Source organism: Hemicordylus capensis, chromosome 1 (assembly GCF_027244095.1).
Source record: "Hemicordylus capensis ecotype Gifberg chromosome 1, rHemCap1.1.pri, whole genome shotgun sequence".
Lineage (NCBI taxonomy): Eukaryota > Metazoa > Chordata > Lepidosauria > Squamata > Cordylidae > Hemicordylus > Hemicordylus capensis.
The window spans coordinates 458,268,872-458,296,262 of NC_069657.1; the positions used below are offsets into that span (position 1 = coordinate 458,268,872).

At 52.1% G+C, this 27,391-nt stretch overlaps 1 protein-coding gene across 2 annotated transcripts in view; it reads right to left on the reverse strand.

The window, feature by feature from the left end:
- The window catches only part of SLC5A6 (solute carrier family 5 member 6), a 45,472-nt gene continuing 18,081 nt past the window's right edge, over window positions 1–27,391 (reverse strand). For both annotated transcript variants that reach the window (XM_053250993.1, XM_053251000.1), the window contains 5 exons: window positions 15,314–15,400; window positions 14,863–15,032; window positions 14,085–14,188; window positions 13,587–13,708; window positions 1–985 (listed from right to left, as the gene is read on the reverse strand). In XM_053250993.1, the coding sequence (XP_053106968.1) occupies window positions 806–985; window positions 13,587–13,708; window positions 14,085–14,188; window positions 14,863–15,032; window positions 15,314–15,400 (663 nt within the window). In that variant the 3' untranslated portion in view covers window positions 1–805. The remainder of the gene's footprint in view (window positions 986–13,586; window positions 13,709–14,084; window positions 14,189–14,862; window positions 15,033–15,313; window positions 15,401–27,391) is intronic.

A 27,391-nucleotide genomic window follows, 5' to 3' on the forward strand; every position in this document is an offset into this window, starting at 1 on the left:
CAGCAACAGGACCATGTTTACTAACAGCAGCAAAAAGTTGTTGCTGAGCATCACAAAGACCAGGCAAATAGACAGCGTCTCACAGACACAAGATGCAGAGTACACCGACAGAAAGGGGGGGGGGACAGGACACCTCATTTTGCCTGGCTCTTTCCAGCCAAGGCCTTGGAGGGCGGCAGCCTGGGGTGGGGGGGACTGCATCTGGGCAAAGGGCTGTCTAGGATGTAGGAATGTTTGTGCCCCACCCCAGGAACGCCCAGTGCAGGCCAGCACCTCCCGCTGGAGGAAGAGAGAGAGAGAGCGAGAAAAGGGGGCTGCAGGTGGACCCAGCAGCAGCTGCAAGGGGCGGGGGGGGGGATCACAGTGCAGACCCCATCTGGCCCCACAGCAGGGCGGCCCCACTGCAAGAGCAAGGGGCTTCTTTGGCAAGCCCTGCCTGTACCTGAGGGGGGCAGTCTGGAGCCTTCCAGGCATGGGGGGCACGACAGTGGCCACAGGAATCCATGCCGTGGCCAGTTGTGCTTGGTGTGTGTTTTCGTGGGGGGGGGGCAGCACCCAGCCGTGGCCTCCCGTAGGCATTAGCACATTCACACTGGCAAGAGGAACCGCACTGAGCCCGGGGTGGGGTGGGGTTGTTGCTCCACAGCTGCAGTCAGGGTGCGGTGCAAGGGGTTAGGGTCTGCCCCACAGCACCTGGTGAGCTGAGACTGCATGGAGAAGAGGGCGGGAATGTTCCTGGCATGGGGAGCCCCACAGATCTCAGCAGACACACCGCCCCCCGGCCAGCCTCGTTGCTCCATCCCGCTCAGAGGGCCGTCTCACGCAGGACGTAGGTGTGGGTTGCATCTGCCCGGACCACCCCCTCGCCTGTGTCTTCTCCCTCAGGGTGGTCCCCGCCTGGGGGCAGGCCCTCGGGGAGGCCATTCAGCTGCCCGTTGCTGGTCTTCTCTGGGGCCAGAGATGCTGGCTCTGCGCAGCTTCCAGCCTGCCGAGACAGGAAGACGAGACACGTCAGCAGCCCCCTCCCCAAACTCCCCTTCCAGCGGCATCTGGTGGGCCACTGTGCGAAACAGGATGCTGGACTAGATGGGCCTCCTTGGGCCTGATCCAGCTGGGCTGCTCTTATCCGCAGCGCAGATCCCCCCCCTCCCCTGGGACCCCCTGCCCCACCCCTTCAGAGCCCCCTCCTCTCTGGCTAGCCCCCCCTCCCAGCCCCTGTGCGCAAGAAGCCACAGATCTGGAAGGGGTGGCCATGGCAAGATGTGATTATTTGTGAAGCCCTCCAACCTGGGCAGCTTATTGGCCCATCATCTCCCCTTCAGGGGAGGACCAGGACTCTCTCGAGATGGCTTCTGCTCTGGATATGGGATGAAGACTGCCTTGGTCGCCCCAGTGGAGGGTCTATGCCGGGAGCTTGACAGGGGGAGCGCATCCCTGCTGTTGGCTCTGCTGGAGCGCTCAGCGGCATTCGATGCCACCGACTTCTGGACCCCTCTCGCGTGTGGGGGCTGGAGGCGCCGCTCTGCAGTGGCTCCGGTCCTCTCTCGGGCAGAGGGGCCAGAGGGTGGGGGCAGGGGCTACTGCTCGGCTCCTTGGCCACCGGCCAGGGATATGCAGATGTTTAAATTTTATTTCATTTTAACAGGTTTGTATACCTCCCAAAACTTAAGTCTCTGGGTGGTTTACAGAGGAAAGCAGCGGCACCAACAGACAGGCTTGCGGGCGAGGAAGGAAACAAAATGGTGGCCGGGGTGGGGGGAGAAAACAGCGGGGGGCTGGGAGGGGACCTAGAGGCACAGATGCTCTGCACCTGGCCCAGCTAGTCTCTAACGTATGAACCAAATGCGTCTTGAAAGCCTTTTTGAAAGTTGTCAGAGATGGGGAGGCTCTTCTTTCAGCAGGAAGTGTGTTCCAAAGCCTTGGGGCAGCCACGGAGAAGGCCCGTCTCCGAGTAGCCTCCAGCTGAGCCGGTGGCAACAGCAGAAGAACCTCTCCTGCTGATCTCAATGGGCGATGGGGGTCATGGCAAAGAAGACGTTCTCTTAACTATCCAGGGCCCAAGCTGTTTAGGACTTTATAGGTTATAACCAGCACCTTGTATTTTGCCCAGAAACCTATTGGCAGCCCATGCAGCTCTTTCAAGACAGGAGTGATGTGGTCTCTCTGGGATGACCCAGAGACCAATCTGGCTGCGGCACTCTGGTCTATGTGCAAAAGGCAGCTCCACATAGAGCACATTGCAGTAGTTAAGTCTGGAGGCTACCAACAGATCAAATCATTTATCTCAAGAAACGGACACAGCTGGCACATCAATCAAAGCTGATAGAAAGCACTTCTGGCCACTGCTTCAACCTGGGAAACCAGGAAGAGGTTTGTATCCAGAAGCATCCTCAGACTGTGAACTTCTTCCTTCTGGGGAAGCGTGACCCCATCCAGAACAGGCAGATCAGACCCATCTCCTGAGTTCCGATCCCACACAATAAGTACCTCCCATCTTATCTGGATTCAGTCTCAATTTGTTATCCCTCATCCAGCCCATCACCACCTCCAGGCAGGTCCTATTTAGGGAGGTTATGCCTTCTCTTGATGATGCTGACATGGAGAAATAGATTTGGGTGTCATCAGCATACAGACAACACCCTGCACCAAACCTCCTGATGATCTCTCCCAGCGGTTTCATGTACAGTAGATGTTAAACAACCTCAGAGACAATATGGAGCCCTGAGGGACAGCATACGAAAGTTCAGATTTTGAAGAACAACAGTCTCCAAGGGACAGTATTTGGAATCTGCCCAAGAGGCAGAAGCTGAACTACTGCAAAGCAGTGCCTCCCACCCCGCAACCCCCTCAGACGCTCCAGAAGGACACTGTGGTCGATAGTATCGAAAGCCGCCGAGAGGTCCAGAAGGACCAACAGACTCACACTTCCTCTGTCAGTTGCCAATTGGGGATCAAGACTGCTGGGAGTTGGGAGGCCACCACCCTCTCAGTTACCTTGCCCAGCCACGGAAGATGACACTCAGCTCTGTCTCTCCTTATCACGTGATCCTAGGGATCTGGTGGGGTTGCGCATCTCCCCCTGAAGGACTAGTTTTGCAGCTTGGGGGTGCTCCTTGATCCAGCACGGTCGCTAGAGCGCCTGGCATCAGCTTCGGCCGATAGGCCAACGGCGACCTTCCCTGGGCACCTCGGCCACAGTGACTCACGCTCTCGCTTAGATAACTCAGTTAGATTACTAACCCCTCGCTTAGATTATGGCAATGTGTTGTACTTGGGGCTGCCTTTGAAAAAGGTCCGGGAACTGAAGCTGGTACAAAATAGGGCAGCAAGATTATTAACTGGGACTGGACATCTGGAGCCTATTAAGCCAGGGCTTCATCAGCTGCACCGGCTCCCAGACCGTTTCTGGGCCCAATTCAAGGTGCTGTTTTAACCTTTAAAGCCCTAAGTGGCTTGCAACCGGGTTAGCTGAGAGAGCCCTTAAGAACCAGGGAGAGGAGAGCTGGTCTGGTGGCAGCAAGCATGACTTGTCCCCATAGCTAAGCAGGGTCTGCCCTGGTGGCATCTGAATGGGAGACTAGAAGTGTGAGCAGCACTGGAAGAGATTCCCCTCAGCAGGGGATGATGGGGCCGCTCTGGGAAGAGCAGAAGAAGGTTCCAAGTCCCCTCCCTGGCAGCATCTCCAACGAGACAGGGCTGAGAGAGATTCCTGCCTGCAACCTCTTGGAGAAGCCGCTGCCAGTCTGTGTAGACAATGCTGAGCGAGATAGACCAAGGGTCTGACTCAGTATATGGCAGTTTCCTTTGAAGGCCCTCCTCTGGGTCCCCCTGCCAAATGAGGTGAGGTGGGTGGCTACCAGGGAGAGGGTCTTTTTGGTGGCTGCACCTCATTTATGGAACAGGCTCCCCAGTGAGGTTCACCTGGCTTCGTCACTTTGTTCTTCTAGACCCCAGGTAAAGACCTTTTTGTTAACTCATGTCTTTTTTTAAAAAAAAAAATAATAATTATCTGATTGTAAATGGTTTTAAAATATTTTTAAAAATGTTTTTGTATCATATTTTGTATTTTCTCTGCCCCCCCCCCTTTTGGTCTGTTATGATTTAACCTATGTTTTTCTCTCATGCTTTAATGTTGTGTTGTCAGCCTCCCAGAGACCAATTTGATATGGGGCAGCTAACAAAGTATTATAATTATATCATATCATATATTATTAGGGAGGCAGTGCATGACCTGAATCCAGGGCTGGAGGCCATGATGGGCTAGATGTGGGCTAATAAACTGAGATTGAATCCAGACAAGACAGAAGTAATGTTGGTCAGTAGGAGAGCCAATCAGGATGAGGGGATTAGACCGATTCTGGATGAGACGGCACTCCTCTTGAAAGAGCAAGTGTGCAGCTTAAGGACCTGGCTGGACCCAGCTCTGCATTTGGAAGCTCAGATGGAGGCGGTGGCCAGGGGTGCCTTTGCACAGCTTCGCTGTGTTCCTTTCTTGAGAAGGCAGATCTGGCTAGTTACCCATACTGTAGTCATGTCATGGCTGGATTACTGTAGCATGCTCTACGTGGGGCTGCCCTTGAAGGATATTCAGAAACTGCAGCTAGTGCAAAATGCAGCAGCTAGGATTTTATCCAGAGCTGCCTGCTGGGATCACATCACATCCATGCTGAAAGAACTGCACTGGCTACCAATTTGTTTCCAGGTCCAACTCAAGGTGCTGGTTTTGAGTTGTAAAGCCCTTAACCAGGGCTGTTCAACTTCGGCCCTCCTGTAGACATTGGCCTACAGTTCCCATAATCCCTATTTACTGGCCATTGTGGCTGGGGATTATGGGAGTTGTAGCACCTAATGGTACTCAACAGGCTACTGAGGAAGAGCTGAAAATCTCTCAGAGTACCAATGGTGTTTATGACGCGGTTAGATTAAAGCCTTTTGGATGTCTGGCGGCTGATGTTGCCATGCAGGAAAAGAAAATCCGAAGCTGCTAAGACAGAATTACAATGGGAATGTGGAACGTAAGAAGCATGAATATGGGAAAGCTCAACACAGTGAAAGATGAAATGAATCGACTACAGATTGGCATCTTGGGCATCAGTGAATTAAAATGGACCAGAATGGGACACTTTCAGTCAGAAAATCATACCGTTTACTACTCAGGACACAAGAAACAAAGGAGGAACGGTGTTGTTTTCAGAGTCAGGAAGGATATAGCAATGACAGTACTTGGGTACAATGCGGTCAGTGACCGACTAATACAGGTGAAACTCGAAAAATTAGAATATCGTGCAAAAGTTCATTAATTTCAGTAATGCAAATTAAAAGGTGAAACTGATATACGAGATACACGCATTACATGCAAAGCGAGATAAGTCAAGCCTTAATTTGTTATAATTGTGATGATCACGGCGTACATCTCATGAGAACCCCAAATCCACAATCCCAGAAAATTAGAATATTGAGAAAAGGTTCAACAGTCTAGGCTCCAGGTGTCCCACTCCAATCAGCTAATCAATCCATAACACCTGCAAAGGGTTCCTGAGCCTTTCAATGGTCTCTCAGTCTGGTTCATTAGGAATCACAATCATGGGAAAGACTGCTGACTTGACAGTTGTGCAGAAAACCATCACTGACACCCTCCATAAGGAGGGAAAGCTCAAAAGGTAATTGCAAAAGAAGTTGATGTTCCCAAAGTGCTGTATCAAAGCACATTAATAGAAAGTTATGTGGAAGGGGAAAGTGTGGAAGAAAAAGGTGCACAAGCAGCAGGGATGACCGCAGCCTGGAGAGGATTGTCAGGAAAAGGCCATTCCAAAGTGTTGGGGACTTTCACAAGGAGTGGACTAAGGCTGGAGTTAGTGCATCAGGAGCCACCACACACAGACGGATCCTGGACATGGGCTTCAAATGTCGTATTCCTCTTGTCAAGCCGCTCCTGAACAACAAACAACGTCAGAAGCGTCTTACCTGGGCTCAAGAAAAAAAGAACTGGTCTGTTGCTCAGTGGTCCAAAGTCCTCTTTTCTGATGAGAGCAACTTTTGCATCTCATTTGGAAACCAAGGATCCAGAGTCTGGAGGAAGAATGGAGAGGCACACAATGCAAGATCCTTGAAGTCCAGTGTGAAGTTTCCACAGTCTGTGTTGATTTGGGGAGCCATGTCATCTGCTGGTGTTGGTCCACTGTGCTTCATTAAGTCCAGGGTCAACGCAGCGTCTATCAGGAGATTTTGGAGCACTTCATGCTTCCTTCCACAGACGAGCTGTATGGGGATGCTGACTTCATTTTCCAGCAGGACTTGGCACCTGCCCACACTGCCAAAAGTACCAAAACCTGGTTCAATGACCATGGGATTACTGTGCTTGATTGGCCAGCAAACTCGCCTGACCTGAACCCCATAGAGAATCTATGGGGCATTGCCAAGAGAAGGATGAGAGACATGAGACCAAACAATGCAGAACAGCTGAAGGCCGCTAATGAAGCATCCTGGTCTTCCATAACACCTCATCAGTGCCACAGGCTGATAGCATCCATGCCACGCCGCATTGAGGCAGTAATTGCTGCAAAAGGGGCCCAAACCAAGTACTGAATACATATGCATGCTTATACTTTTCAGAGGTCCGATATTGTTCTATTCTACAATCCTGGTCTTCTTGGTTCCATGTAATAATCTAATTTTCTGGGATTGTGGATTTGGGGTTTTCATGAGCTGTACGCCATGATCATCACAATTATAACAAATTAAGGCTTGACTTATCTCGCTTTGCATGTAATGCGTCTGTCTCATATATCAGTTTCACCTTTTAATTTGCATTACTGAAATTAATGGACTTTTGCACGATATTCTAATTTTCCGAGTTTCACCTGTATCAATTAGATTTCATGGACAACCCTTTAACATGGCAGTTCTTCAAGTCTATGCCCCAACGACTGATGTAGACATTGATGAATTTTATGCTCAAGTCCAGTCTGAAATTGACAGAACATGCAAGCAAGATGAGATGCTGGTGGTTGGAGACTGGAATGGCAAAGTTGGAAAAGGGAAGGAGGAAAACACAGTTGGACTGTATGGCCTAGAAAACAGAAACGAAGCAGGAGAACGACTTATTAGTTTCTGCCAAGCCAATGATCTCTTCATCACTAATCCATTCTTCATACAACCAAAGCGGCACCTTTACACATGGACATCACCAGATGGAGTACATAGAAATCACATTGAATACATTATTGGTGCAAGGAGGTGGAAGAGCTCAGTTATAACAGCAAAGACATGGCCGGGGGCCGATTGTGGAACAGACCATGACTGCAAATGTGCAAGTTCCAAGTCAAGCTAAAGCAGAAAAACAAAGCTATCCAGCAGTTTCCACGATATGATCTTGATAATGTACCCACCATTGTCAAGGAGAACATCAGGAACCGCTTTGAAGTTCTGAACCTCATTGATAGGGAACTAGAGGAACTGTGGAATGAAATCAAAGAAGTTGTTAAGGATGAATGTGAAAAGAGGCTGCCAAAAACCAAGAAAGAAGAAAGCAAAATGGATGTCAGAACAGACGGTGGAAATTGCCAAGAAGAGGAGAGAAGCCAAAGTCAAGAAAGATAAAGGCCTCAGGAAGGAACTTAATAGGGCATTTCAGAAAGCTGTTAGAAGAGACAAGGAGTAGCACTACAATGACATCTGCAAAGACTCTGAGGATGAAAACAGACATGGAAAAACAAGGAAAGTTCTCCAAACGAACTCAGAGGGAGGTTTCAATCTCAAATTGATATGTTAAGGGATGCCAAAAGACAGATAGTAACTGATTCATAGAAGATCAAACAGAGATCAAACAGGAGTATACTGAAAATCTGTACAGCAGGAACGTCAACATCCAAGATACTCTGGAAGATATTCCCTACTTGCAAGAACCTCTAGTACAGGAAGATGAAGTTAGATCAGCACTCCAGTCATTACCAAGTCAGAAGACTATAGGAACTGAAGGAATAGCTACAGAAATATGGCAGGCAACAGAAGAAGAATCAGTCAAGGCTCTAACCAAACTATGCCAGAAAATCTGGAGAATACCACAGTGGCCAACAGATTGGGAGAGGTCAGTTTACATACCCATACCAAAGGAAGGAGACTTAACAGATTGCGCAAAGCATCGCACAATATCCTTAATTTCACATGCTAGCAAAATAATGCTCAGGATCATCCAACGCAGATTAGTCCTACGTGGAAAGGGAAATGCCGGATGTTCAAGCTGGTTTCAGAAAAGGCCAGGGAACAGGAGACATCATTGCTGATGCCCGCTGGATAATTGAGAAAACCAAAAAATACCAGAAAAAAATCAATATGTGCTTTATTGACTACAGAAAAGGCCTTCAATTATGGCAACCATGTCAAGTTGTGGAATATCCTTAGGAAAATGGGAATCCCAGAACATCTCATTATTCTCATGAGAAACCTATACACAGCACCGGAAGCCACAGTCCAGATAGAACATGGTGAAACAGACTGGTTCCAGATTGGCAAAGGAGTAAGCCAAGGCTGTCTACCTTCTCCTTATTTATTCAACTTATATTCTGAACATATACTGAGAGAAACTGGATTGGAAGAAGATGAGCATGGTTTTAAAGTTGGAATAAGAAACATCAATAACCTGTGCTACACTGATGACACAACTCTGATAGCTGAGAATGCGGAGAGAGAGAAGTTTATATGATTACAGCACATCTGCACGCATTTTACAAATAATATAACAAAACTTTGCCATTCCAAAGGTGATCTCAACACTGGCGTTAGTTAAAAGAAAGTTAAGATAATCATCAGTATGACCAGGGAAATTTTCCAACCAAGGACAAATTAATCTTTGGCATATATCTCTATAAAAATCACAATATAACATGAGCCACACGGACAAAACCTCAAGGGAAGCGGTATGCCTTTGAATCTACTGCCGTGGGGAGTACATTAACCCGCGCTAGTGTAAGAGCACGTCTAAATTTAGGGGCAAGAACCTCGCCGAGGTAATTTGCTGGTCTGCAGTTGATAAATTGATTCCCTATAGAGATACCACTTCCAATGCCCACCTCTTCCTCTTGAAGTTCCATATCCAGGATATGTTACTTTACCACCTTCTTGGCCTGATCCATTCCTAAACTGAAAAGTCCCTCTGGAGAAAGCCCATAATGGGATAATTTATTAGACACCCAAGACTTCCATTTAAATCTAAAACTATCCGTCGTAATTAAAGAGGCTAAACCCCACTTATGCAAAGACCAAATTTTAGCCAAAACATAAGAATGCAGCACCAGTAGCACATCTCTAGCCTAATAAGCCCAACCTCCCATCTAATTAAACCCTAACCCTAATTAAAGCGCTGGGCACACAGCACATGACTTGCAATATACTTTTGATAAATTTAGACTGTATAGCTTCTAATGGAGCAAAGTTATTAATAGGTCCTAATGGGGCTCCATATAAAAGTAAGGGCAACAAAAAGCCTAGTTGATGCAGGTATAAATAGGGCCCCTCGCGTAAAATGATATGTCCAGGAGCACAGTGAAAAAATGGGACTACAACTAAATGTCAAGAAGACTACACTAATGACAACGGGTACAGCAACCAGCCTCAGAATTGATCATAAAGACACTGAAGTGGTGGATAGTTTCTGCCTTTTAGGATCGACCATCAACAGTAAAGGATCCAGCAGTCAAGAAATACGCCGCAGACTAGCACTTGGTAGGGTAGCAATGAGGGCCTTGGAAAGGGATATTTAGAGGCCGTGACATGTCTACACCTACAAAGATTAGAACTGTCCAGACAATGCTTTTCCCCATGACACACTATGGATGTGAAAGCTGGACTTTGAAGAAGCAAGATAGAAAAAAATGTTGACGCTTTTGAGCTTTGGTGCTGGAGAAGACTTTTGAGGATACCATGGAGAGCCAGGAAAACAAACAAATGGATCACAGAACAAAATCAATCCAGAATTTTCACTTGAGGCACAAATGACCAGGCTCAAACTATCATATTTGGGACACATTATGCGAAGTTCCAGCTCCCTTGAGAAGTCCATAATGCTGGGGAAAGTTGAAGGAAAGAGAAGAAGAGGACGGCCAGCAGCAAGGTGGATGGACTCAATGACAACAGCAATGAAGGCACCACTGAGAGACCCCTCTATCAGGCAGCAGCGATATAGGAAGATGCTGGAAGGCATCATCTCATACTGTGCGGGAGGAGGCAATGGTAAATCTCTCCTGTATTCTACCAAAGAAAACCACAGGGCTCTGTGGGTGCCAGGAGTCAACACCGACTCAACAGCACAACTTTTACTTTAGTTCAAAAAACAGCTGGGGGCTTACGTTGAGCAGGCCTGCCCTTAACGGTTTGAGCCCTGGGTATCTGAAGGACCGCCTGCTCCCAAAGTTTTCTGCCCGCTTGACAAGGCCATTGAAGAGGGCTCCACTCCATGTGCCAACAGTGAGAGAGGCTCGGTTTTGGGGCGTGCAGGCCAGGGCCTTCTCAGTCATTGCCACCCGACTTTGGAATGCTCTCCTGGGGGGCATCCGTTCCTCAGTCTCCATCACAATTTTTAGAAAGCAAGTGAAATCTTGACTTCTTACCCAGGCTTTATATGAGTGTTTTAGTTGCTGCTGCTCTGTATTTTATAGTCTCATTGTGTTATGCTTTTAAAAACTTTTAATGTTTGTGTTTTTATATTCCAATTTTACATTTTTATTAACTGTTTAGTAGTTTTATAATGTTTTAAATGTTTTGTAAACTGCCTTGACATTGTTTTAAAGAAGGGCAGTAAAAACATCTAACCATAAAGTAAAACCGATCAATCAATCAAAAGCCTCAGGCGGCTGAACGGATGTGTCGGTTCTGACTGCTTTCTGCTTTGGCCAAGATGGGAAGCTCGGCTCCTGTCCGCCTGGAGGGTTTGCTGCATGTAGAACCTGTGCATGGTGGACAGGAGAAGCCAGCAAGGTAGTTCTGGGGCTGAGCAACAGTGAGGGGCCAGAGAGGCGTGTTGGGAGCCCTGGCCTGGAAGAGCAGGAGGTGGGGGGGCCAAGCACTACCCCTTGTAAAGTGCCCCTGCTGACTGAGCAGAGAGGGAGCTTTCAATGTGGGGACTCCCTTATATTGAGCAGGGGAGAGCAGCTGGCCCTCTCCAAGCCCAACACAGCATCCCTCCTGGGGCGCCCTGCTTGCATTTGAATGGGAGACCACATGTGAGCACTGGAAGAGATTCCCCTCAGGGGATGGAGCCAGGGGCGTAACAAGGCTGGAGTGGGCCCAGAGACACAATTTTAAAATAGGCCCCTCGCTGATACACACACACATACTTCACAATATTTAGTCATGTGACTTGCCTCTGGGGGGCCCCTCGAGGCGTGGGGGCCCCCAGGCAGCCGCCTCCCCTTGCCTAATAGTAGTTACGCCCCTGGATGGAGCCACTCTGGGAAGAGCATCTAAGTTCCAAGTTCCCTGCCTGGCAGCATCTCCAAGATAGGGCTGAGAGAGATTCCTGCCAACATCCTTGGAGAAGCCGCTGCCAGTCTGTGAAGACAATCCTGAACTAGATGGACTAAGGGTCTGACTCAGTATATGGCAGCTTCCTCTGTTATTGTTAGAAGTGTGAATTCTAAAGCATTGCTCTTAGCACCACAGTAACCTCTTCTGGCCATTAGGGGCATGAAGAGATGCTTGGGTCTCTCTTGGTCAGTTAGAGTCAGTTGCTAAAGGTTAGTGCCTATTTGGGCATGTTGTTCTCAGTATGTGAGGTTTAAAGTTACAGTGTGCCGTGGAGTCAGTTTCGACTCCTGGCGCCCACAGAGCCCCATGGTTGTCTTTGGTAGAATACAGGAGGAGTTTATCATTGCCTCCTCCCACGCAGTATAAGATGATGCCATTCCCACGCTAGGGGAAGTGACGATGCCATTTTCCCGGAGAGCCATTCGGTGGCTCATGTGAGGTTTCGTTGCCTAATACATCTTTGGTTTTTTAACTCAGTCTAATGTCTCCAGATAATCTCTTGGGCTGAACTCCTTTACCACCAGAGCATACTCTGATGTGTGAGGAACAACCAGTGTTTCTCCTCACACCCCTCAACATACTGCTGGTGTGTACCTTATGTTTCTTTTTAGATTGTGAGCCTTTGGGGACAAGGAACCTTATTTTATTTTTCCATGTAAACCTCTTTGAGCAAGTGTAAAGGGATGCATATTGCAGCAAACCCCCCCCCCCAACTTCACACATACGCTGATGGGATCTGAGCTGTGGGTGACTGACCAGGAGAGGGAGCTTGGGGTCATGGTGGACAGGTCATTGAAAGCGTCGACTCAAAGTGCGGCAGCTGTGAAAGAGGCCAATTCCATGCTGGGGATCATTAGCAAGAGGATTGAAAATAAAACGGCTAATATTATAATGCCCTTATACAAAACTAGGGTGCGGCCATACCTGGAGTACTTTGTACAGATCTGGTCACCGTATCTCAAAAAAGGGACATTACAGAACTGGAAAAGGTGAGGAGAAGGCAACCAAGATGACCAGGGGCCTGGAGCACCTTCCTTATGAGGCAAGGCTACAACACCTGGGGCTTTTAAGTTTAGAAAAAAAAGACGACTGAGGAGCATGGTGTGGAGAGTGAAAAATATTTTGCACAACACCAGAACAAGGGATCATTCCATGAAACTGATTGCCAAAAATTTTAGAATCGACAAAAGGAAGTACTTTTTCACACAAGGCATAATTAACCTATGGAATTCTCTGCCACGTGATGTGGAGGAGACGGCCAACAACCTGGATGGCTTTAAGAGGAGTTTGGATGACTTCATGGAGGAGAGGTCTATCAATGGCTACTAGTTGGAGGGCTACAGGCCACCTCCAGCCTCCAAGGCAGGATGCCTCTGAGTACTAGTGGCAGGGGAGCCACAGCAGGAGAGAGGGCAGGCACATCCCTCTTGCTGTGGGCTCCCCAGAGGCATGAGGTGAGCCACTACATGAAACCGGAGGCTGGTCCCGATGGGCCTCCTTGGGCCTGACCCAGCAGGGCTGCCCTTATGTGAGCTTTTGTTGAAAAGCGGCATAGAAATATCCACCCCCGCAGTCGGGGGCAGGAGGCAAGGGAGAGAGCCGCGTCGCCTGGCCCAGGGGGAGCAGACCACACCGCTGGAGTGAGCCAGGGCCCCGCTCCCAGCTCCCTCGGGCGCCTTCAGCCTCCGAGGAGCACAGAGAGGGCCTGGAGGACCTCCAGCCGCCATGAGCAGCTGAGGGGGCAGGAGGGACCCGGCTCGTGGGAGCCCAAGCAGAGGCGCCTCTGGGGCCCCGCTGACAGCAGGGGCTAGAAACCTGCGCAGATGCAGCACAGCAGAGGCCTGGGGGGTGGGCGGGCGGGGGGTCACCTCTGGAAGGCCAGTGCCCCGCCCCCCTTTGAGAGGCCGGGCTGGGGGACGGAGCCCGGTCCTCCTCTGGCCCCAGCAGCCTTTCCGAACCGAGCCGGACAGGATGAAGCCCCTGGGGCTGGGGCTGACTCGGGAGATGGTGGAGGGCCCTCTCTCCGCCTGCCCTGCAGCCCGGCTCCCCTGCACCACAGACCTCACCTCTTCAGGGCTGCGGACTCCGCAACGCAGCTTCTCCTGGTACCTGGCAGGCAGGCAGCAGAGCAGCCACGGCAGCACCGGGAAGATGGTCCGGGGGTTCACATCCTCCCCACGTGTGGGACCTGCGGGGGAGAGAAGGCAGCCATTCCTGGGTGGGGGGGGGCTTGCAAGGACACTTCCTCCACTGCCAGGCCCCAGAATCCAAGCGGGAGGAGAAACAGGCCTGCGCCGACGGGGACCAGCCGGAATGGAGCCCCCCCCCGCCCCAGTTTTTGTGGCAGCCCCCTCAGATACAGTTCTCAGCAGGCTCCAGGAGGTGGGACGTGGTTTAGCTAAAGGGGTGGGGGCAAGGTCAGCCGGGAGCGCCCCCACCCCCCGGCATGATCGAAGCACCAAGGCCACGATTCAGGGCAAGAGCAGGACAGCCTCACCTGCCCAGGATCAAGGCCCAAGGCCCACCTCCCATCTCGGTCCCCCCACTTCAAACCGGCCACGTACCAGTGAGCAGGCTGACCAGCAGGCCCACCACGATGACCGTGGTGGAGTTGTGCGCACTGTACCACATGTAGGAGAGGTTATAGAACTTCTGCAGCCCCGTGCGCCTGGAGGGGAGGGGAGAGAGGAGGGGAGAGGGAGTCACGGGCTGCTCCCTCTGTGCAAACAGTCATGGAACAAGACAACATTCGCCTGTGGAATTCACTGCCACAAGCTGTGGGGCGGGTTTAGGCACTTTAAAGGGAGGAATTAGGTTCATGGAGACCGCTCATGGCTCAACAGATCCTCCAGGTGCAGAGGCACTGTATCTCTGATTAGCAGTTGCTAGGAGGGCAAGTGCCCCCCCCAACTGCCTGTGGGCCTCCTGGGGGCATCTTAGCCAGTGCCGAGCCTGTCCAGCCAGGCAGGGCCTGAAGCTCAGGCTGGGTCCCTGCAGAGCTCCCCCCTCTTCATCTTGGGCCCCATGGCTCCCCCGCTGCCCATCCCAGAGCAGAGGGGCTTCTTCCGGGGTTTCGTCTTCCTCCTTCAGGGAAGAAGAAGAAGAAGAAGAAGAGCCATCCTCTGGAAGGGGCACCCAGAGTCAGGATGCTCCCACGGGCTGGACAAGAGAAGCCCAGCCGAGTCCTGCAGCGTTGCCTCTGCAAGGGGGCCTGCCTGGAACCTTGAATGCAGACCGGGGGGCGGGAGGGGGGGCAGGTTGCACAGTTTCCAGTGCCCCTCCCCTCCCCTCCCCGCCGCCAGGCTCCCTCGGGGGACGCGATCTCCCCCGCCTCGCCTTTACCTCTGTGGAGTGGTCAGCAGCGTCGTCATGACTGCCGTCGTGGTCAGGTTTCCAACGAGAGGCGGCGGGGTGCTGTTCCCGGGGGGCAGGGCCTGCAAGTTGGTCACCATGCTCCCGATGCCCACCCAAAATGCCATGGCCAGCCCAGCCACCAGCCCGGCCACAGCACCCTGAGGAGGAGGAGGAAGAGCAGAAGCAGAGCGTCAGGACCAGCCAGCTGCGCTGAAGCTCAGGGCAGACCCCCACCCCACCCCCGGCAGGGGCGGGCTCTGCCCCTCTGAGCCCCCACCTGGCAGCGAGGGGAGAGGGAAGGCGAGGGGTCTGCCCCAGGCCTCCAGCTCCACGCCCCAGCTGCCCACCCCCTTCCTGGCAGCGGGAGGTGAAGCCTGCCCCTGCCCCAAGCCCTGGGCAGGATGGGGGGCACGGCCGGCCCCCGGGGAGCAAGACTCACCACTGAGTTGGCCCAGGGGAAGAACATGCCCAGGCAGAAGAGTCCCAGCAGCGGGCCCCCCACCATGCCAAAGATGCTGATGGCCGCCTAAGGGGAGAGGCAGAGGAGGCCTGAGTCTGGGGGAACATCCTAAATTAAAAACTCAAGGAACTAACAAAAAGGAAAAAACCAAATAGGTAAACGACAGAGTAAAAGCCTGGCAAAAAAGAAAGGTCTTCAACAGAGATTTTAAAATCAATAAGGAAGGAGCTAGACGAATCTGAAGGGGAAGGGAGTTCCAGAGAAGTGGGCCAGCAACCGAAAAGGCCCTTTTACGGGTCCTAGCGCCCTGAACCTCTCGGAAATCAGGGACCAATATACATAATCTCCACACACACGTAGTAGTCAGTCAATTCATTGTGGTCCATAGAATAGAAATCAAGATAAAACTATAATACATAAAAGATGGCAGTGGAATACCAGAAATACAATGCATAAATGCATTACCGCCTTGGGGTTGTTTTTAATGAAAGGCGGTATATAAATCTAACAGTAAAATAAATAAATAAATAAATAAAATACATATATACAGAGTGTCATATCCCTTTTGCAAGCACATTAATAAAAAAAATTCTTACATATTAAAATGGTATCTATTATATATTTCGAAGAGTTTGTTTGTGGGTTTGTTTCTACCAAATAAAGTCATTCTTCCCAATTACCTACTATGAGGTCAGTTGGAAGACCACCCTGTGAAGAGCAGACACAGCTGAGAAGGTGAGCAGGCCTTTCTAAACATCTAGCCTTTTCCCCTTCAAACTAACTAACAGGCGGAGGGAAGATTTCCAGGGGCTAGTTTCTCTTTAAGGGGTAGGTCTTCGTCTCAGTGTGTGTGTGTGTGTGAGAGAGAGAGAGGGAGGATGTTGCCAGGGCTAGCAAACTCCAGAGTTTTACTTTGTCCATGCCTGGAGGGGATGGAGTCGGCTAGGGCTGGGGGAGGCCCCACATTGCTTTGACATTCCTTTGACTCACATCCTGTGTCTCAGTTGGAAGACTACTCTCTACATAAGAGGTGAAGGCCCGAGAGCATTGCGGACAGAGCATAGCGGACAGAGCATAGCGGACAGGGATAGCAAACAGGACGTGGGAGTTTTGCAGGAGTTTAGCGGGAAATGTGGGGGGGAGCCTGGAACAAGCCCCTGTGATCACAAGGAGCCTGGCGGAGAAGAGAAGGTAAGTACAAATCCCTCCCTCATATTCTTGGGAAAGGCTGTTTGGACAATTAAATAGCTGAGCATTACAGCTGAGACCTATCTGTGTAATAAACTATCTAATAAACAGATAATAATAAACAGATAACAAACTACTTCTAATAAACTCTCTCTAAATACTGTAAACAGCCAACAAAACCAGTATGAAGATAGAAGGCCAGCAGGGGAAGGGGCACTTCCCAGTGTATTGCACAGAGTGCCACATGTATGACTATTTGCCCCATGGGCAGAAGTCATGGGTGTGTGCTCGCTGCAAGCAGCTCCTGGCTCTCAGGGAACAAATCCGTTCCCTTGAGACCAAGGTGGCGGATCTGGAGAAGCTCGGAGAGGCATGTGGACGAGACCTTCAGGGATGTGATAGAGGCATCCCACTCCAGGGCTGATAGCTCCTCTGCTGTCAGGGAGAATGAAGGTCTCAGGCAAGGAGGACATTGGTCTGAGGAAGAAGGAAATGCTCCTTTAGAAGGGACCCCTTCCATGGATGACGAGCCCATATCCTCTCGCACAGGGGATATTCCTCTGGGGGGTGGGGGCCTCCTTGTAGTGGGTAATTTGATCATTAGAGGTATAGAGAGATGGGTTTGTGACCCGCATGTTGACCGCACGGTGACTTGCCTGCCTGGTGCGAAGGTTGCGGACATCACGCAGCATCTAGATAGGCTCTTAGGCAGTGCTGGGGAGGAGACAGCTGTCATGGTGCATGTCGGCACCAATGATGTGGGGAAATGTAGTCGGGAGGTCCTGGAAGCCAAATTTAGGCTGATAGGCAGTGTATTGAAGTCCAAGACCCCCAAGGTAGCATTCTCAGAAATGCTACCTGTTCCACGCGCAAGTACAGTGAGATAGGCAGAGCTGAGGGGCTTCAATGCGTGGATGAGACATTGGTGCCGGGAGGAGAGGTTTAGATTTGTTAGGAAATGGGACACATTTTGGGGCAAGCAAGGCCTGTACAAAAGGGACGGGCTGCACTTGAACCAAGATGGAACCAGACTGCTGGCGCTTAAAATCAAAAAGGTTGCAGAACAGCTTTTAAAATGATACCTGGGGAACAGCCAATGGGAGCTGGGGAGTATCCCATTCAGCAGAAGCCATCCTTTAAAGTGTGAGGGTGCAAAGGATTCAGATGAAACAGAAGGGGTCAGAGCAGAACCACATAAGAGCAGACAGGAGCCTGTGCCAGTTGGTCAAACAGTCAAAAGAATAGCAGACACCAGGGGAGAGATTCAGCGTACAGTGGTCCCTCTACTTACGAAATTAATCCGTTCCGAATGCACATTTGTAAGTCGAAAAATTCGTAAGTCGAAAAGCGGTTTCCCATAGGAATGCATTGGGAACGGATTAATGCGTTCCGGAGCCTAGAAAAAAGACCCAGACCCCCAGTAAGGCTTGCAAACTGCACAGGAACATTTCTTTTCAAGAATAAACAGGCAGTAAACAGGCAGGCAAGTCAAGGAAACCGCATGTAAAATTTGTAAGTCGAGGAAACCCCATCTAAAAATTTGTAAGTCGAGGAAACCCCATCTAAAAATTTGTAAGTCGAAAAAACCGCATCTAAAACCGGATCTAAAACTGCCGTTTGTAACTCGAAAAATACTTATGTCGAGTAGTTTGTAAGTCGAGGGACCACTGTATAGGTGCTTATATGCCAGTGCCAGAAGCCTCCAAGCCAAGGTGGGTGAGCTGGAGTGCTTGGTTGCTAACGCAGAAATAGACATAGTGGGCATAACAGAAACCTGGTGGAACAGTGAGAACCAGTGGGACACTGTTATCCCTGGGTATAAACACTACAGAAAGGACAGGGAGGGGCGCCTTGAAGGTGGAGTAGCGCTGTATGTTAGAGAAGGGATAGAATCTAACAAGCTAGAAAACCTGGGTGGACTGGAGTCCTCCACAGAAACCCTGTGGGTGACAGTACAAGGCCTGAAAGGGAACGTGCTACTGGGGACGTGCTATCGCCCTCCGGATCAAAACGCCGACAGTGACTGGGAGTTGCAGCAGGAAATCGGGAGGCGTCAAGGAGAGGCAGGGCTATAATCATGGGTGACTTCAATTACCCACACATAGACTGGGTAGATTCACAGTCAGATCATGACAAAGAGGTCAAATTTCTAGATACGCTGAATGACTGTGCCCTAGAACAGTTGGTCTTGGATCCAACCAGAGAGAAGGCGACCTTGGACTTAATTCTGAGTGGCACCCAGGATCTGGTGCGGGATGTCAGTGTCATCGACCCTTTAGGGAACAGTGGCCACAGTGCCATCAAATTCAGCATACATGTGGGGAGAGAATCACCAAGGAAGTTTAACACAGACATTTTGAATTTCAGAAGAGGAAACTCCTCCAAAATGAGGAGTATGGTGAAAAGAAAGCTGAAAGGGAAAATCAGGAGAGTCACTTCGCTCCAGAGTGCATGGAGTTTACTCAAAACCAAAATACTAGAAGCCCAGTTAGATTTTATACCCAAAAGGAGGAAAGGTACCACTAAGTCCAGGAGGATGCCAGCATGGCTAACGGGTACCGTCAAGGAAGCCATAAAAGGGAAGAAGACTTCCTTCCGAAATTGGAAGGCCTGTCCAAATGAAGAGAACAGAAAGGAACACAAACTCTGGCAAAAGAAATGCAAGGTAACAATAAGGGAGGCAAAAAGAGAGTTTGAGGAACATTCAGCCAAAAGTATCAAGGGGAATAACAAAAACTTCTTTAAGTACACCAGAAGCAGGAAACCTACCAGGGAGGCAGTTGGACCTTTGGCTAATGAGGGAGTGAAAGGGATTATTAAAGAGGATATGGAGGTTGCAGAGAAGCTAAATGAGTTCTTTGCATCCGTCTTCATGGCAGAGGATACTGAGCATATACCTGTTCCTGAACCAGGCTTTTTAGGAATGGAGGCTACAGAACTGAGTCAGATAGAAGTGACAAGAGATGATGTTCTGAACTGCCTGGAAAAACTGAAAACTAACAAATCACCGGGGCCGGATGGCATCCATCCAAGAGTTCTCAAAGAACTCAAATGTGAAATTGCCAACCTCCTTGCTAAAATATATAACTTATCCCTGCAATCAGGCTCTGTACCAGGACTGGAGAGTAGCAAATATAACACCGATTTTCAAAAAGGGATCCAGGGGCGATCCGGGAAATTACAGGCCGGTTAGCCTAATGTCCGTTCCAGGCAAATTGATGGAAAGCATCCTTAAGGATAAATTGTAAAGCAGCTAGAAGAACAGGCCCTGCTGGGAGTGAGCCAGCATGGCTTCTGCAAAGGGAAATCTTGCTTCACCAATTTCTTTGAGTTCTTTGAGAGTGCAAACAAGTGTGTGGATCAAGGTGATCCAGTTGACATAGTCTACCTGGACTTCCAAAAAGCTTTTGACAAAATTCCTCATCAAAGCTTCTTGAGGAAACTTAGCGGTCATGGGATAAGGGGACAAGTACATGTGTGGATTGCGCGCACGCACGCACGCACGCGCACACACACACACACACACACACACTGACTGTCCAGTCAACAATGGGTCTCACCTACATATGCACAGAGAGAAAAAAGCACCAACCCAAAATACTTAAAGCACCCTATAAGCCTCTTCCACGCTACTCACAAGAACATCTGTGAATGTTGTTAAAGAGGGATGAAAAGCAAGACAATGCTTTGCAGGAATCCTCAGCGTTGGGCCCCCAGATGCCCCCAGATGTTCTTGGACTTCAACTCCCATAATCCCCAACCAAAGGCCACTGGGGCTTGGGATTATGGGAGTTGAAGCCCACTAACATCTGGGGGCCCAACGTTGAGGATCCCTGTTTAGAGGACCTTCAAAAGGACTTTAAAGCCCTACATGGCTTGGGGCCGGCGTATCTGTCGGACCACATTTGCCCATATGAATCTGCCAGGGCCCTCTGCTCATCATCTCAGGCCCTGCTCATGGCCCCGCCACTATCAGAGATCTGGTTGGCGGGGACTAGAGACAGGGCCTTTTCGGTTGTGGCCCCTCAGCTTTGGAACACCCTCCCTGAAGAACTTCACCATGCTTCCCCACTAGTGTTTTAAAAAAACATCTTAAAACACACCTTTTTAAGGAGGCTTTTTGTTATATCTGATAGGTTCTTTAGCTTTTTATAATTTTCAGTTTTTAGCTTTTAAAATAACCTTATTTTGAACCTAATAATGATTGTGGTTTTTAATCTGACAAATTTTTGTTTAATTTAGTTAATGTTATTACTTTTATTGTATCTCATGTCTATCTTATTGTTGTGAGCCGCCCCGAGAGTAGTGCACTGGAGGGGCAGGGTATTAATATTTTTAATAAATAAATACATAAGCCTGCGCCCCTCCCTACATAAGAACGTAAGAACAGCCCTGCTGGATCAGGCCCCCCAAGGAGGCCCATCTAGTCCAGCATCCTGTTTCACACAGTGGCCCACCAGATGCCACTGGAAGCCCACAGGCAAGAGCTGAGGGAAATGCCCCCTCTCCTGCTATGGCTCCCCTGCAACTCTGTCCCTCTCCGTCTCTCTTTCCCACCCCGCCCGAAACCCTGCAGAGCAGCTGCTGCTGGTCCGCAGGGACAATCCAGAGCACGGTCTGACTCAACGGGAGACGGCAGCTTCCTGCATCCCTAATTGGGCTCTTCTACGGGTCCTGCCAGCTTCCCTCCCTTCTCTTGTCTTTGAGGTTGTTGTAAGCCGTGTGGGGAGTTGTGTAAAACCGGAGGGTGGGCAGCAGAAACATGTTTTACACAAATCAAGAGAAGGGGCATCCACACACCCTTCAACCCTGAGAACGGGGCATTGGTGACTCACCGTGAAGGCTCCTTCTTGCTGCGGGGTCCAAGGGCGTCTCACAGATGGGTTATCTTCACCCACATGACTCCAAGGCAGGACTGTGCAAATTAGTTAGAGTTTAAGTTCGGGGGGAGGAAGCCCCTCCCCAGTTCTTTAGTACCAGAAGCGACAGGCACAACGATGCGCAGCTAGCCCCTGGTAAACTATGTGTAAAAAACAAGTCAAACACGGCCAAGAACTAACTAGGCCGACGTTACAGTAATCACTTGGCAGAAAATTTACACTAACGGATTTCTGGACGGTAGGAGCCGGCACGAAGGGTGGGTCGAGACGCCCTTGGACCCCGCAGCCAGAAGGAGCCTTCACGGTGAGTCACCAATGCTCCGTTCGCTGCTGCTCTGGGTCCAAGGGCGTCTCACAGAGGGGACATACCAAAGCTCTGGGTCCCAAGAGGGAGGGTACCAGCTACTACTGTGCAGGGAGCACCTGCTGGAGGACTCTCCTCCCGGGCGCCGCCTGTGCAGATGCAAACATATCGCGTTTACTGTGTCTGGCAACGGGAGAGGGAGCCCACCAGGTCGCCACTCGGCAGATGTCCTGGACGGGAGCAGTAGTGGGAAAAGCCGCTGACCTAGTGGAATGGGCGAGAACCATAGTCGGAGCCCTAAGGCCTTGTGATTCATGTGCCAGAGATCTACAAGCCTTAAGCCACCTAGCTATGGTGGCGGGTGTCACTGGCCGACCCAGGGAGAAAGGAAACAAAGGGGAACTCAGAGGTTCTAATGTGCTTGGTCCACCTGATGTAGATTTTGAGACATCTGCGGACCTCGAGCTCATGCCACGCCTCTTCCGCCGGGGGAACCGGGTGCAGGCAAAAGGAAGGTAGCACGACGTCCTGGGACATGTGAAAAGGGGAATGCTACCTTTTCTGGATTAGCTTAACCGAGTCTTCCGAGAAGATACCAAGGTTTTTGAGTACGGACAGAGCCCTGAGCTCAGACACCCTGCATGCAGAGGTGATGGCCACTAGGAATGCAAGTTTGAGTGATAGTATCCGCAGGGGAAGAGAAGACAATGGCTCGAAGCGCGGGGCCCCTGAAGGGCCTGGAGAACGGTATGCAGCTTCCAGGTGGGGAAACGGTGGACCACCGGTGGGGACAGGAGAGTAGCACCCTGCAGGAAACGTCTGAGGTGTGGGTGGCAACTACGGCCAGCTCTCTTAGAGGTACCTGCAATGAGACCCACGAGGGAGAAGGCTTGGCGTTTCAGAGGGATCGCCGAGAGACCCTTCTCCAAACCGTCTTGTAGGAACTGTAGCAAGTGAGACATGGAGGCGGACCCTCTTGGCACCCCGTGGTGGTCCAACCGGCAGAGGAAGGCCCTCCACACAGACTGATATATTTGGTTAGCGGAAGGACGTCTGGAGGCCAGCATGGTGTTCAGGATGGTGTTGAGTGTCCATGGTGCTTCAGGAGGCGCTGCTCAGTTTCCAGGCGGCTAGTTTTAACCAGCCTGGATCGGGATGAGAGTCTGGGCCTTGTTGCAGGAGATCTGGCGTGACAGGGGGCAGCAAGTGGGAGGTGAGGTTGTCGATCTCTGCGAACCATGGCCTCCGTGGCCAGTACGGGGCCACCAGGATGAGCCGGGATTGAAGGAGCTCTGCGCAGGACCCTTGCCAGGAGGGGGTGGGAGGAAATGCGTAGAGGCGACCCAGGGGCCATGGCGCCGAGAGGGCGTCCACTGCTCCCGCCTGTCGGCAGGGAAATCTCGTGAAGAAGCGTGGCAGCTGCGTGTTCGCTGGGGCCGCAAACAGGTCCACCACTGGCAGGCCGATGCGCTTCACAATGAGGAGAAGGTTTTCGGGTTCAGGCACCATTCCCCTGGTAGGAAGTCCAAGCGGCTCAACCAGTCCGCTATTGTATTCAGGTCGCCCTGGACGTGGTGAGCCCTCAAGGGTTCCACATGGCATTCTGCCCAGAGGAACAGTAGTGTTGTCTCCGCCTGGAGGGGCCCGGACCTGGTACCCCCTTGACAATTTACATGAGCCTTCACTGTGGTGTTGTCCATGTGGATAAGTGTGTGGCAATGTATAAGAGAGGTGACAAATTCCCATAGGGCTAGGCGGATAGCCCTGAGTTCTAGCCAGTTCATGCTGTGTTGGCATTCCTCCGCCGACCACCTGCCCTGGACTGACCGGTGCTGACAGCGTGCTCCCCATCCCCTCTTGCTGGCATCCATGGTCACGATGATCCTGGGGAGATCGGGGAACTCCTTCCCCCCGAAAGATGCGAGGGGGTGAGCCACTCCCTTAGAGAGCATCAAACTCCTTGTGGCATAGCAACCCGTCGGTTGGACTTAATTGCTATGCCCGTCTGAAAGGGAAGGAGGAACCACTGCAGAGGCCTCAGACGGAAACGCCCCCAGGGTTGCCACCATCAGACCCAGAAATCTGGACAGGTCCATGAGAGGTGCTAAGTTGGATTTCAGCACCATTTGTACCCCTGACTCCAGGGCATGTCTTCGGTCCCGGAGCAGGAAGAGTTTGTCCAGCTGGGTGTCTATCAGCACTCCTAGGTGGAGGATCTGGCGTGCTGGGCAGAGTTTGGCCACTTCCACAAACTGTTGAGGGGTGGAAGGGTTATGCTAGACTGCTTAGAACCTGGGAAGACTTGTGCACTTGTTTACCCACTGGCAGGGCCTCCTGAGAGGTTGCTGGGCTGGGCTCAAGGCATGTATGGTTTGGGCTGTAAGTGGGGCCAGATCCACCGCCCGGAAGTCTCTGGGGAGCTAAAGTGAGACCGGCGCTTGGGCATCAGGCCATTAGCCCTCAGACCTAGGTGGTCTAGGTCCTCCTGGCCTATTGGTTCAGTTGGTGAGTGGGGGTCCCCAATGGAGCTAGAAGGCCGTTGGAAGGGAAGGGCCAAGTTCCCCATACCACTATGAGGGGTAACCCTGGGGTTCTTGGGGACCCACGACCAGACATAACCACCCTACCTCACAGGGATGTTGTGAGGACAACGACCATCTACTCTGAGCTCCTCGGAGAAGAGTAGAACATGAGTGTTGAACATAACTAATAAAATAAATCACAGAGGAGTGAACACTGAGCTCCCTCTGACTAAATCTGGAAGCCACATTGTGAGAGAAGGAAGAGGCCCGCCTGGTCCGCATTTCCCTTTAATTCATTTATTTATTTATTTTTATTTTTCATTTTATATCTATCTATCTATCTATCTATCTATACACACACACACACACACACACACTGTTAAGGCATCATATCTCTCAAGATTTTGCCAATAATCCTCAATTCACGCACCCTAAGTAGGTGGCATATTCCCCAGGAAGATCAAATAAGGCCTGGGCTACAGGGGTATTTGGGGTCAGACTAGATGACCCTGTGGAGCCCACAGTAGGGAGGTCAGACTACTGGAAAAAAAGACCCAGCATGGGCCGAGCTCACCACTTCCTCCGGTGCCGTTGAGGCTGGACTCCTGGTCACACGCCCTCCATAGCTGCCCGTGATCTGGCTGCTGGCGCCTCCTTTGGGCCTTCGAACCCGAGGCCGCCAGTGCCTGCAGGGGAGCAGCACACCCGGTGTGGTCGCCCAGGCGAGCGGGAATTGCGGGTCCTGCACATTCTCAGCCGTCGCCCCAGATGCAGTTCTGGGTGCCTTCTTAGGGGCCGTAGAGCCCGAGGCCGCCATTGCCGGCAGGGGAGGAGCCTGCTCGGCCCTCCGCACACCCCGCATGCCCGCCCGGGCGAGCGGGGGTCGCGGGCACTCAAAATCAAGCTCTGGCCAACAAGGGGAGTCAGAGGTCTTGGAGGCGCTGCTGCTCGGACCGCTCCCTGCCCATCGGCTGCGCTCCCGGCTGCTGCGGGATGGCGCCACACGGCTGAACAGCGGCGTCCATGTGCCCCAGGGGCCTCCGGCTGGAGTCAAAGCTCACCGGCCAGACAGCTCAGGGCGCAGTCGCTGGCGGCAGAGGAGGGGCAGGCAGGCCAGCGCGGTTCAGACTCCATCCGCACGTGTAGGACTCTGGGGAGTCCTTGCCCAAGATAATTGGGAGTCCTTGCCCAAGGGGCCCCCGGCTCAGAAGACATACAGGGCCCTGCCTGGGCCCCGCTCACCACCTCCTGCTGGGTCGAGGGTGTGCTCCTGGTGACCACGCGTTGGCCTGGCTGTGCCCTAGTGGGTGCGGGGTCCAACGCCTGCCCTCCGCTGCTCCTGCCGCTTCCGCTGAGGCCTTCTGGGAGGTTTTGGGGTGCACGGATGCCAGTGCCGGCAGACCCAGGTTGTTCTGGCCTAGGGGGGGCCCTGGGGGCGCAGGCCTTTCTGGTGCGTCCGAGGGCGGTGGGAGGGGAGCGCTGGGGACCACCGCGGAGGCGGGAGCTCTGCCCGGCCCGCTTCCCCGCTTGGAGGCTGAGGCCCGGCCTGTGCTGGGAGGCCGCCACACAGCTGAGAGGTGGGCTTCCGCTGCTCCGGGAGTTCCGCGACTGCAGGCTCTTCTTCAGGGGGGTCGCGGGCAGCAGCGGAGCGCGAGGGCCGGCCGGAAAAAGACCCCCTCAGTGTACTCGGGGGGGGGGGTCTTGCCATCCAGTGCTGCAGCCCAGCTAGGTGGAGGGCAAAGGCAGGAAAACAACACCGAGGAGCTGAACGGAAAACGAAAGGAAAAGCAGCCCAGCTGCATCTCTGAGGAGCGGCCTGCTTGGAGCCTCGCAGGACCCAGAGAACTGGGGAGGGGCTTCCTCCCCCCCACAACTTAAACTCTAACTGATTTGCATAGTCCTGCCTTGGAGTCATGCGGGTGAAGATAACCCATCTGGGCCCCAGCGCAGCAGAGAAGGGAGTGTGCCGTGTGCCGTGTGTGTGTGTACCACCTGCCGTTTTTGTACAAACCTTGCATTAAAAGATAAAGGTTGCTTTGAAAATTGTTACCCTATTAATTCCACATTTTAAAAATCAACCAAAAGGCTTTTGGCCCCAGTTACCGCACCAGCAAACGAGGGAAGAAGACTGGAAAATATTGCCGACTATTGGGCCAGACAAGGAAGCTGCGTGCACACCCACCACACACGCATCCAAAGAGGACCCAGAAGAGAACTCAAGGAAAGCGGAAGGGAGGCTTCCCAGCGGTTGGGCAGATCCAAGCACAGAGGAAGGGATTCCACAGCCAAAGGGGGCAGCAAAGGAAGCGGGTGGAGGGGGGCAGAGGATCCGAATGGGGGGCTGGTTGACGGTTACACAGCAAAGGGAAAGAGGGGCAGTCCTGGCCAGCGGGGGGTGGAGGGGTCAGCTTCCCCCCCCCCGGCCATGGCTGAGCCCTGCTGCTCCTCCCCTGCCTGCTTCCGCTGGTCCAGAGCAGGAGGAGCAGCAGCGCACTCTCCCCTTGTGGGGCAGCCCCCGCCTGGCCTGGGCCAAGCAGGGAAGAGGCTCCCCCGCCCTTGTGCCTCCTCGGCTTCTTTCCCTCCACTCCTCTCCTCTCTCTTTCTCCGGGCAGCTGCCTCAGGCCTGGAGGGAGAAGGAGGCAGAGCAGCTCCAGGGCTGAAGGGAGGCAGGAGTTCCGAAGGAGGAAGAGGAGGAGGGATCCGAACCCGCCCTGGCTGAACTGGAGGAGAAGGGCCACCATGGAGAGGGAGGGAGGGAGGGAGGCAGTCGAAAAAAGGCAGGCTTCTGGAGAAGGAGGAGGAGGAAAAAGAGGAGGAGGAGGAGGAGGAGGGGGGATCCGAACCCGCCCTGGCTGAACTGGAGGAGAAGGGCCACCATGGAGAGGGTGGGAGGGAGGGAGGGAGGCAGTTGAAAAAAGGCAGGCTTCTGGAGGAGGAGGAGGAGGAGGAGGAGGAGGAAAAAGAGGAGGAGGAGGAGGAGGAGGGGGGATCCGAACCCGCCCTGGCTGAACTGGAGGAGAAGCGCCACCATGGAGAGGGTGGGAGGGAGGGAGGGAGGCAGTCGAAAAAAGGCAGGCTTCTGGAGGAGGAGGAGGAGGAGGAGGAGGAGGAGGAGGGGGGGGGATCCGAACCCCGCCCTGGCTGAACTGGAGGAGAAGCGCCA